General features: G+C 41.4%; 1 protein-coding gene across 3 annotated transcripts; it reads left to right on the plus strand.

Moving 5' to 3' along the window:
* Window positions 1–12: 12 nt before the first annotated feature.
* On the plus strand, window positions 13–11758 carry clasrp (CLK4-associating serine/arginine rich protein). 3 transcript variants are annotated; one of them, XM_013913156.1, is made up of 17 exons: window positions 13–124; window positions 1358–1497; window positions 1870–1967; window positions 2058–2159; window positions 3697–3776; window positions 3934–4018; window positions 4111–4247; window positions 4895–4991; window positions 6104–6182; window positions 6265–6338; window positions 6420–6461; window positions 6556–6744; window positions 7089–7430; window positions 7510–7695; window positions 8987–9030; window positions 11490–11550; window positions 11699–11758. In XM_013913156.1, the coding sequence occupies exons 2-17, from the start codon at window positions 1399–1401 to the stop codon at window positions 11709–11711; spliced, it is 1728 nt and encodes a 575-aa protein (XP_013768610.1). In that variant the 5' UTR covers window positions 13–124; window positions 1358–1398; the 3' UTR covers window positions 11712–11758. The 3 variants fall into 3 exon arrangements, with proteins under 3 accessions (XP_013768610.1, XP_013768612.1, XP_013768611.1); XM_013913158.1 differs by lacking the exon at window positions 11699–11758 and having other exon boundaries at window positions 6556–6725; window positions 8987–9026; window positions 11490–11517; XM_013913157.1 differs by lacking the exon at window positions 11699–11758 and having other exon boundaries at window positions 6556–6725; window positions 11490–11513.
* Window positions 11759–11895: the final 137 nt, after the last annotated feature.

Here is an 11895-nt window from a genome sequence, read left to right on the forward strand (position 1 = left end):
CAGAGCCGGTACTGCAGCCTGTTATATATACGCTAAGGAGGCGTGTGGTTACGCTCCACTCTGCTAACGTCGCTTTTGGCCAACTGAAAACAACCCGAGTGTGTGTTGGCGATTAGTAAAACAGGTACACTGTGAGAATTTAGACCGCGCTGAATGCCCTGTACGTGTGTGTAGATTTCAGTGTTTCGTAGCTGCTTTTTGACTTTTGTTCCCAACGCATTTGCAGATCAGCTAAGCTAGGCTAGTTGTGATGCTAGATAGCATTAAAAAGGCCCGGGCTGCATGCGCAGTCAGGCCCGTGTGTATGCTAACAAACTCCTACATCACTTTGATAACACAGACTTTTTTAGCACCCGGCTGAATCTGAACGCTGAAAGTGGGGCGTAGACGGGTTAAAATAACAATTTTTAGGACAAACAGCGTTGTAATGTAACAGTTTTAACTACGTTAATACTGGATAGAAAACTAGGTTAGCTTTTTAGCTACTACTGTAAATTAAAAGTACGTTTAGTGGTGGGAGATGCAGAGGTGACACCTTGATTCACAGATACTGTAATTTATGTGATGTACCAAGATCATATTTTAGGTGTTTATTTTTTCCAGTGAAATGCATTTTATTTATTTTTAAAAATATAAATCGAAGTATATTTGCTGTATTTGCTTGTTTGTTATTTCATTAATGTCCCTGTTTTAGCCAAATGAGGACTAGGAATCTGCCATAGAAAAATATAATCTTGTTATTAGTGCGGATATGAGTTTCGTCAAACACTCCGAGAAATGCACTGGAAGTGTAGACACTGATGCAAATTAATGGCAAACGTATACATTTTTGGTTTTTCGTTACACTGAATTTCCCTCACATCTCTAACGTGACGTGTCACAACTTCAGTTATAGGAAGTGACCAATATGCCTCAGTTTACTTATGAATAGACAGACTACAAATAATTTGTGCATTCATGGCCTTTTAATCTCAGACTATGTGCCTGTTGTCTTGTTAGAAGTTTAGACGTCAGTGATTTTGGTTGTCAAGTGTTTAACAAGGAATCTAGGTAACGATTGCATTGCCTGTGTTTAGTGTGAAGGTTAAAACTGTGAATCTTCGTGAGTCTTGAGTGTTGATAGTGTGTTTGCAGATGTGCTGGTTGCACTCTGTAGTTGGTTCTGATCAGAGATATCAACTGTAATATGTAAGAGATACTTTCTGTCTGTATATCAAGGAAATAACGTGGAGTTCAGAGCTCTTGAAGTGCTCTGTTTATCAAGTCCACTATTTATTTATTTTTAATCTTGCCCCTAACACCCCTTAATCTCACTTTCCCCTGTCTTCCATGATTCTTGCTTGTTTGCCCTGAGCAGCAGCCGTGCCCCGCCGCGCCCCCACCCCTAGCGGAGCCGTCATGTGGCAGGAGGCCCGCAAACATGAGCGCAAGCTCCGTGGCATGATGGTAGACTACAAACGGCGAGGCGAGCGCCGGCGAGAGTACTACGAGAAAATAGTAAGAAACTTTATCATGTAGCATTGCCACAGTGTACCACCGGGTAGGAGTGAGCAGGTCTGGCCTGAACACTCTTACTGCAGGATTTAAAAAAAAAAAAAAAAGGAAAGATTTGAGCAAACTTATACACAGTTATGTGGATCCAAACTTTGTGGTATTTTTAAAAACATATGCATATAGTTGGCACAGCTTTCAGTTATCCTCATTGCATCAATGAACCAGTTACTGTTTAAAAAAAGTGTGAAGTTTTAGAAGTTAATTTCCATGGTTGTTGGTTTCAGTTTAATTAAAGTGCTGTGCAGTGTAACATTTCATAGTTTTTAGATATTAGTCAATGCATTGCATTCTGACAGTTTCATTTTCTTTTGACAGAAAAAAGATCCTGCTCAGTTTCTTCAAGTTCATGGTCGAGCCTACAAGATCCACCTGGATCCAGCTGTGGCACTGGCTGCAGAGAGCCCTGCAAACATGTGAGGAAAATCACAAAATCCACACATAATAAGAGATGAGTCACACCGCAGAGCTTATGATCACATGTTGCCTCATTTTGTTGTCTGAAGGATGCCTTGGCAAGGAGATGCCAACAACATGATTGACAGGTTTGATGTAAGGGCTCACCTGGACTACATCCCCACCTACACTCCACCTCTGCTCACCACATCGTAAGTCTGAAAGTACTTAAAGTCACATTTTTAACATGGAACCCACATTGTGTGAACATTTTACAGTTATTTATTTACTTTTTTGTTGTATGATTCTACATTGGACAGTTGTGAGGAGATTCACACATTCACCATAGATTGTTGTACATATGCAGTACAGATTGTTATATATTCAACAGTAAAGATAGTTCATTCATATGTTTTCAGTTCTTTTTTTGTTTTGTTTTGGGGTTTTTTTTAATTTTGTGGAAACATTTGCTCTTATATGAGGTTGAGCTGATCTGACTTTAGTGGTCAAAAGAGATGGTGACCCCTTTTTTGTTTGTTTGTTTGTTTTAAGAAAAAAATAGGCTAATTTAATTACTTATATTATAATTCCTATAACAATAAAGCCAAAACACCTGCTGCAGTAGTCTGTAGTAGTAGATTTATGACTCTTCAAGCACAGCTTTAATACTTCTGGTGACCTGCTCCTAAGACAGTGGCAGGTGGGGGCTTTGACTGGGGCAGTACATCTGTCCAAACTGTAATGCAGGTGTCCTAAGGTGAGCTCAGGGAGGACAGAAACCACCTGTGGAGCAGAAGAGCAACAGCTTGCATGACCTTGATTCCCAGTATGAATACAGATTATTAAAATGGGTCCTCATGGTCCTCCGGATTTCCTGGGTTTTAAGACTGTGGTCAGTAAGTGCTGGATTGTTGACCCGCTAATAGGAAAGTGAACTGATTTTTAGGCCGTTGTAAAACATTTTGGTGTTTCCCTGCTGATGATGTGTGGTTGTAGCAGTAATCCTGCTCAGTACGAGAGCAGTTGACATTATGTGTATGTCTTTGGACAGTGGTGTGAAGCTGCCAGCTGCAGGATTGACTGAACACCTGAAATAAGGTGTCAGCACAATCCTCAAATGCTGATCATAGCTGTGGTTAGTTTTACAGGTTCACTGTTTTCTAAACACAGGCACAGTCAGTCCATTGATTTCTCAAAACACCACCCATGAGGAGACTTTGTTGAAGATGGTTGCTGGGATGACCGGGTGACTACTCTTAAAACTTTCTCTGATAAATACCCCTACTATTACATTATAATAATTTAAAAGACTAAAATTAAAAACTAAACTAAAACTGAACCTTTTTATAAAGTTAAAACTAATCTAAAAAAATACCAAGCGATTCTGTAAAGCGATGGAAAACTGAATAGAATTAAAGAATTAAAAACAAAATAAAATTTAAAAACGCTGGTCATAGCACAACTGTCTGTTTCCATCTTTATGTGTTGTAATGCCGATTACTTCACTGACTGCTTGTGCTGGTGCATTGAAACCTGTGGTAATAACTGTAGAGTAGCTTTTTAGTAAGACTTCTGGTTCTTACTCTGTGATAAAACACCTGCTGCTCAGTAATTGAACAGGTCATCTGTGAGATTGTATTTTTAGTCATCTTTCATGCTTGGTGAGGAGACAAACCAGTTTGGTGTGGTGAGATTTAAGCGTTCAGTGAGGTGTTTAATGTGACCAACAATCTTCTTTGTCTCATGCAGCACTCCAGAGCAGGAGATGGAGGAGAGAAAGTGTAACTATGAGCGCTACAGAGGCCTTGTACAGAATGACTTTGCCAACAGTGAGTGTTAACACACAAAATCTACATGATTATGTAATGCACTTAATAGTGTTGCACCTGTATTCTTAATGTGACCATGGCAGTGTGTTGACCTGCTCTCAGTGGGTATATTTTGCAGTTGTGTTGTGCTCTTTAAATCCCTCCTGTCCTCCTGCAGTCTCTGAGGAGCAGTGTTTATACCAGATCTACCTGGATGAGCTCTATGGTGGTCTGCCCAAACCAAATGAGGATGAGAAGAAAAAGTATGAACTAAATTTTAAAGTGATTTCTTTATTTCCACTGTGAAATCCAGTATTTTAAGTTGTGTTTATAAATCTTTCCTTGTGTTGTGCAGACTGGCTGAGAAGAAGGCCACCATTGGTTACACGTATGAGGACAGCACTGTAGCAGAGCCTGAGCCCCAGTCAGACAAGGAGGAAGACAATTCAGAAAACAGTGAATCCGAAGATGACGAAGGCATTCCAGATATCGGTGAGCGTGTTTCACTGGAGTAATCTATGTGTTAGGGAAATAAAATTCAGGAGATGACCAAATAAAACATTTAGAGGTGCAGCTGTCCACAGAGAATGTGTTTGATCAGCTTTTCGTCTCTTGGATGTGCGAGAGTTATTCCACAGAACGTTTCTCAGAAGAGACTAAAATCTGAAATTGTCAATTTGACTGTGCGAGCTGGATTTGTGACATCATTTAATGCAGTGCAGGGTTCAAATGGCCAGATACACATCTGTGTAGCTGGACCAGGATTAGCTTCAGACTAACCCTCAAAATGGGCTTCAGCGAAGGAGAAATGTCACATCCCAATGAGAAATGAATGCTGTTGAACCAAGCAATTTAACAGCGTGTGAAACGCTAGTTATTGAGAAATAACACTAGTTATCTTACACTGTACCTGGAGAAGTTTGTCTTTATAAAAGTGATCCACTCAGCTGGAACTGCTCATCTTTTCTGCCCGGTTGCAGGTTTTTCTTGGTTATGTGATAATTGAGTTTTAAATGCTGTGAGCCGACGATCTGATCTCAGGTCAACAGTGTTCCTGTTTAATGCTTGGGTAAGAAATCGACTTGTTAAGAAATGATGTGTCTGTGTGTGTCTGTGTGTGTCTGTGTGTGTGCTTTCAGATGTGGAGGTTGATGTTGATGAGCTGAACCAGGAGCAGGTGATGGACCTGAACAAAATAGCAACGCCATATGGAATGGCTGAAGGAGACTTTGTCAGGTAACATGTCATTAATGACATCATGATGTCAGTGGTTCTTTAAATTTTAATTAGTGTCTTGGTCAAAGTAAAGTTAATATAGCTTTTTGTTTTTAAATTCAGGGTTCTTTTGTTGTTGGGTTTTTGTTTTTTTTTTTGTTTTTTTTTTAAGGTTTTAATTCTGGTAAGTTTTTAGTCTTTTTAAGTATAATTGTATAGACGGCAGATCTCAGAGGTGAGATTTAGGAAAATAATTGTAGGTATTATTGTGAAAACAGAACTTTTTGAAAGTTCAGTTGACTCAGTGTTTTAGACCAAATTCTTAGTAAACATGTCTGAATCTTTAGGAAGTTGTGATACATTTTATCAACTAACTATTTTCAGAAGTCTGGTTTTTATTTTATTATAATTTTTCATTTAACTGAAATATTTTTTCTAATGTAGTTGTTTTGTTTTTTTAATGTTTTTTTTTTTTTTTGTGGTTTAATTTTGTTAACTGTAATATCCTTGACCTCAAAGTTGATGTATTTGGGTTATATTCATTTTAATTACAAGCTTCTGCAGTGTTTTAATTTCAGCAGATACTGTAAAAATACACACAGTAAAAAAAAAAAAAGGAGGTATTTTTTTGTTTGCTTTTAAATTGATTGACTATTTAGAGGATCTCTTTCAAAATAAGTTCTGTAGAGTAAAGGCGAACTTTGAGCAACATGTTTGTATTCTTGGACTCCAGTGGAGTAGCTTTGTATGGTTCACAGTGCAAAATGAGCTTTTTCATTTTTAGTGTCGTCTTAATTGGCTTTTGTGCAGCCCAAATAAACTAGCTGATCTCCCGGGGGGTAAAAAAACACTTTCTGAAGTTGGGGAATAAGAACAATTTAAGCCTGAGCCATTGTTCGTACAGCCACTCTTGTTATTGTTTGAAACCATGGCAATGTTTAACGTGAGCATCTGACGTTAAAACATAAACCGTAATGAGTACACTGAGCCGTGGCTCCGACACGAACGCATGTATCTCATGCTGTTACACTGAGGATCGTTGGTTTTCTTTTCTTCACGTTGATGCGCTTCTGTGTTTAAATAATTATTTTTGTGGTTTTTGTAATGCTGTGATTGTGCTACCCATTTGTCAGGATGTTGAGAAAAGACAAGGAAGAAGTGGAGGCCATCAAACATGCCAAAGCTCTGGAGGCGGAGAAGGCCATGTACTCTGTAAGACTAAATCTGCTGAGGGAAGTGTTTGTGTGGGTTGTGTTCACAGGTTTTATAATGTTTGTTTGCTTGATCGTCTCAGGGCCGCCGCTCTCGTAGACAGAGGAGGGAGTTTAGAGAGAAGAGGCTAAAAGGAAGACAAATCAGCCCTCCGAGGTAAATTTGCGTTATTTTTCCTTAATGAACTTCACCGTACCTCAGAACGTGGTTATGTTAACTCGCCATTTCCTCTTGCAGCTACGCCAGGAGAGACAGTCCAACATATGATCCTTATAAACGGTGAGTTCACCCACTTGATTTGTCCTTCCGACTTTTCTGATTGGTTGTCTGCCTCTGTGTGTCTTAACTAAAAAAAAATTCTGATCACTTTCAGGCCAGAGTCAGAGTCCAGCTCTGAGTCACGCTCACGCTCACGTACTCCCGGTCCAGAGAAGATCACCTTCATCACCAGCTTCGGCGGCAGTGACGAGGAAGCCGCGGCAGCACCGCAAACAGCTGCTCCTCACTCTGGCCACGCCCCTTCCAACTCGCAGCACTCTGCAGGTCATAGCAGGGGCTCCCGGTCGGTAACTTTCCCTCCTCCTGGTTTTTCTTCTTGCAGTCACTGTTAATTAAAATGACCGCAGCTGTTCGTGCAGAAAGAATATCGATTGTTTTTGTGGTCAGAAAGGTGGATCAGCTTTCAGAGTATCTGACCAAATAATCACCAACTATCAAAAAGGAACTATTGAAGTGTGCATGCGCATAAAGAAAAATCTGATTGGGTATTTTTCAAAGCTGAAATCGGTTATCAAAATTTTTCTATAAATTAAACAACATATTACATTTAAAAGCGGAGAATATGATGTAATGATAGGCTAGGTGCTAGCCTGTATTTATACTGAAACGCTGTCTCTGTTTATTCAGGAGACGAAGGTCATCCAGCAGCCACTCCCCTTCTTCCTCCTCGCACTCCTCCTCTCGGTCCTCGTCTCGCTCATCGTCACATTCACGCCGACCCCGACGAGGACGCGGGGGAAGAGATGGGCGTCGATCCCGGAGTCGCTCGCGGTCAAGGCGGCGCTCTAGGTCCTACTCCCGAGGTAGAGGAGGGAACGGAGGATCGTGGAGGAGACGTGACCGGTCACGCTCCAACGACAGAGACAGAGAACGCGAGAGGGACAGAGAGCGAGAACGAGACCGGGATCGAGACAGGGATAGGGACAGAGACAGGGATAGGAGACGATACTCGGCACGTAGAAGAACAAGGTTAGCTTAATCCGTAAGCAGTGCTACATGAGCTGCCTAACAGAATTCTGTAGTTGAAGCCCTTTTGTCTTTCTATCAGGTCCCGCTCGAGCTCACGTCAGGGCGGCAACTCGAGGCGAGGGGGTCGGAGCAGTGGAGGACATCGTCGTGGTGACAGCGGCAGCCACAGTCCCTCACGAACCCCTAGCCGTCCTCGCCGTAGCCCATCCCCTGCCCACAGAGGGGCCCAGCCTGCTACCATTGCCATCTCTGACAAGTTAAGAAAGTAAGAAGACCCTAAAACACTTTAACGGAGTGTGAAAATGTAAATAATCAATATTATAGAAAGAGCGGTGTCTTTAATATCCAAAATGAAAGCTCACTGGCCTTGTCAGAAATCTGGAAATATTCTGCCGATCATCCAAACCCTTAATCACACATAAATGAGACTAAGTGTCTCTAGCCTTGTGTCGTCACGGATTCATTTTGGGCTTCTGATGATTTCTTAATGGAGCATAATTCTTCAGTACCATCTCTCCAGTTTAATTTTTTCCTCGCAAAATGATCAGAACAGGAGCGAGATCCATTTAAAAGACAAAAGAGAAATCTCTACACTTCATCAGCTGTCATTTAAATATTTCCTGGTTATTTAAACATGTTTACAAAGACTTTAGTCACTGTGACTGACCTTTTGTGGCCTGACTGCTATATATTGTTCGTCCACCAGGGGGCCTTGCCCCACATTTTAGCAGATGTTCGTCTAAAACAGGGGTGCCCAATCCCGGTCCTCGAGAGCTACCGTCCTGCAGCTTTTAGATGCATCCTTGTTCCCACACACCTGAATCAAATGAATGGCTTGTTATCAGGCCTTTGCCAAACATGATGGCATGCTGAAGAGATCAAACCATTTGATTCAGCTGTGTTGGAGTAGGGATGCATCTAAAAGCTGCAGGACGGTAGCTCTCGAGGACCGGGATTGGGCACCCCTGGTCTAAAAGGTGTATTCTTAGGCAAAATAGACACGTACATTTCAGGCTGCTTGATTTAAAAACCACCAACAGTTTTCATCCTTTTACTGTTTTTTATCAAACTTTGTAATTTTCCCCGCTCTTTAAGAATGGTTTTGTCTCAGGAAAAGCACACTTTCGACTCATAACTCATTAGATTGGCTAATCAAAAGCTGAACAGCAAGTGTTCTTGAGTTTATTGACACACAAGACAAAAGGTTTGGAGATGAGCTGTGCTATAAAGTGGAAATATAAGTAGTACTTTATTGCTTTAGGGCTGACATGTCTCTATTTACCATCATCACTTTTCAGACTTAAGGCACCTGACTAGGCCTGTGCTGCACCAGTGAACAATAAATAAGTCCATAAATAAGAGTCTTAAAACAGTCAGTTTCAGTGTCACGAAGCCAGAACAATTTAACACCTGTTCTTTATTGCTTTTCACATTTAAAAGCCATCCTCACCCTTCAGCGTTACACCTGTTAGAAAGTCAGTATGCATATATAAATATGCCATCTTCGCCTCATCGTGATGTGTTTTTCTGTCTTCTTCTTCTTCTCCTCTCTCCAGGCCTGACACTTCGGGTGGTAAAGAGACGGGAGCTGCCAAAGTCAGTAAGAATTTGATCTAGCTGGGTTTCTTGCTAAAGCCTACGCCTCCCTCATCCCTGACAGGCTGACTTGGTTGTCCACCACACTGGGATGTAGAAGCCATTGTTGCCCACAGAGAACAGTTATTTTATTCTTATCCCCCTCCCCCTAAAGTGGACACGCCCTGCAAATTACACTACAGTATTCTTGCCAGATGTCTAAGTTAATGCTGCCATTTCTTTATGAAGTGAACTTTTATACGTCCTCTGAAGTCTTGATGATGATTTAATCTTGGTGGTGGATGCATGTGTGCAGTTATCTTTATGCATCTGTCTTTATTCTAAAATAAACACACTGTGACACATCAAAGGTCTTGAGATGAAGAAGATCACTTCTTCCTCTTATGACAATCTATAAATCAGTAATGAACACGTGAATGACAAACATATTGATTAAAGAAATAGTCGGACACTTTCGAAAGTACAAATGGACACAAAGATCAAAACGACAATTGAGCGAATAAGCAGACTTCCTAAATTTTTGAGCAGTTCCCTTTAAGAGTAAGTCATCGAAACTGTTTTGTGAAATGTATTTCTGTCATGGACGACTTTTCTTCTCACTCTTTTCCTGGAAGAGAGGACGAGGTTTGAATACATCCCAACTATCACACAGTCAAATAGTGTACATTTGTTATCAGCTCGTCTGTTGCCTGCAGCTTGTGACCTGCAGTTTTTCTTGCCTGGCCAGATTTGAACAGCCCAGCGAAGGGTGTGTCGTGACAAAACGCCGCTGGCCAACTTTTTAAACTCACCGGACCTGAACTTGCTCTTGTTTCACTTTCTGACCCTCTCTCCTCCTCCAGTCCTTGTTTTTCTTTCTTCTCTCTGGCAGTGTTCGTACAGTTGCAAGAAAATCTTTGGGTTACCATGAGAATTATGATTTCTGCATTACTTACTCATGGGGTCTGATTTCTTAAACAGTTAATGCCTTTCTTGAACACATTGAGCAATCACTCATTTCAATATTTGAATTTTCAACTGCAATAATCCTTCATGTGTTTGTCATCGCTGCTTATGAGACAACACTGAGAGTCTGGGCCTGTTCCTCTCTACATAACTGTTTGAGTTCGTCAGTATTTCTGCGACGTTTGTTTCCCCATTGGCGTTGTTCCTTTGTCCAGGTGTGAACATGGTAATCACACTCCAGGTGTGGACAAAACAACCACATTGAGTCCCTTTGGAGATGGAGGTCTGGATCCAGATCAACTCCAGAGTAGTTTGTGGGACCAGATGCAAATTTGAGCTAAACGTCTTCCCGTAGCCAGGTGTGCTTTGCTTTCTGGGATGTAGCGGAGTAATGCAGCCGTGCTCAGTACACAAACTGTAAAATATTACCCATATAAACATGAATGTTAGGAATAAACTCTGAGTTATCTGCTGCTCCAGAGCACAGCATTTTCTTCCCATCTTAGACACATGTGGCCAATAAGCAGATTGAATGTTCTCACATTGCCTTGGCTCATCCAAACCTTGAATTTTCTTTGTCTTTGGTTCATTCTGTTCTTGGATTACCAGTCCTCTCCTTGTGGGTTTACATTTTCCAGTAAAATGCTTCGTAATTTGTTGCTCTCCTTACGATCGCGAGGTGTACAAAACCTGGGGTAACAAGTCAGCCTAAAGCCTAATTGTGCCTCCACCGTGCTTCACAGGATGGTGTTCTGGTTTTTTGGGGTGTAGAGTTTGCAGAGTTGTGGTTTCCTGTGGGGTCACAATTAACCTTATGTCTAGGGAGTCCAGGGATTTTGTTGTTACCCTTGGGTGTTTTCCCCAGGACTATACTCTATATTCCTGATGCTATTTTTGCAGAGAGATAACCGGCAGTTCTCAGTTTCCTCGATTTGGAGACGACCCAAACTTCAGTCTCACCTTATCAATTGGAACGCCTGATTCCAATGAACTTTGGAAGTACTTTTCCCTGCCTGTACTCAGTGATTACCCAGGTTGTTTTAAATTTTTAAATGCATAAAGATTGATCTTCATTTTGAAACCAATCAGTGCAAAAATCATAGTAATTCCAAAGTGTCCACAAACTTTTTCTTGCAACTGGGGTTTTTTTTGGGTTTTTTTTTTAAACTATATATTTGTGTTCATGTTGTTTTGATCCTGGCCTGTCTCTAAACTGTCCCACAGCAGTTGCAAGCTAAAGCAGCAGTCTGTACACACACACACACACACACACACACAGAGCCTGTGTCTGTTGTTCCAACACACAAAATGTTTTCAATCACTTGTAATCTGTCACCCTTTTTATCTCCACCAGCTACTGTTCGTAAAGGTGATGGTATTGAATTTGTACAATAGCCCCGGTACCTCCCCCTCTCTTTAACACATGCGTGCACACTGACACACACACTTCTTTTTTTGTTTTCTTTTTTTTTTTTCCGACCATGGAAAGCTGTACTAACACATTTGTGTCACCTGCAGCCCAAGATGACCCCACAGGAACGGCTGAAGCTGAAAATGCAGAAGGCTCTCAACAAGCAGTGTGAGTGCAGCCGAGCAGATCGCATGTGTTTGTGGTTAATGTGCGAATTAAGAATCAGCACTGTGCACAACTTGAAACTGTTGAAGATTTTCTCATATTATGCAAAGTGAAAAAGATGATAAAGATCTTTCTTTTGCCTGATCTGCAGCCAAGGCGGATAAGAAAGCCGCTCAGGTGAAGATCCAGCAGCAGGAACACAAACGACAGGTGTGTGTGTGTGTGTGTGTGTGTGTGTGTGTGTGTGTGTGTCTGTGTGCGCGCGCGCGCATGTCTGAGGTTTAGTAAGACAGAAGCGTCTTTGTCCACCTATTTCCTCTTATTGCTGGTTGTTTACTTTACAGGAGC

The sequence above is a fragment of the Pundamilia nyererei genome, unplaced genomic scaffold, assembly GCF_000239375.1.
Source record: "Pundamilia nyererei isolate P.nyererei 1_Seehausen unplaced genomic scaffold, PunNye1.0 scaffold00117, whole genome shotgun sequence".
NCBI lineage: Eukaryota > Metazoa > Chordata > Actinopteri > Cichliformes > Cichlidae > Pundamilia > Pundamilia nyererei.

What these genes read in the sequence shown, in the direction of transcription:
- clasrp (XM_013913156.1), top strand. Translation starts at nt 1,399, where the DNA reads ATGTGGCAGGAGGCCCGCAAACATGAGCGCAAGCTCCGTGGCATGATG. An exon ending in ACAGAATGACTTTGCCAACA is followed by an intron (nt 3,777 to 3,933) that starts GTGAGTGTTAAC and finishes GTCCTCCTGCAG; the next exon opens with TCTCTGAGGAGCAGTGTTTA. An exon ending in GACGGGAGCTGCCAAAGTCA is followed by an intron (nt 9,031 to 11,489) that starts GTAAGAATTTGA and finishes TGTCACCTGCAG; the next exon opens with CCCAAGATGACCCCACAGGA.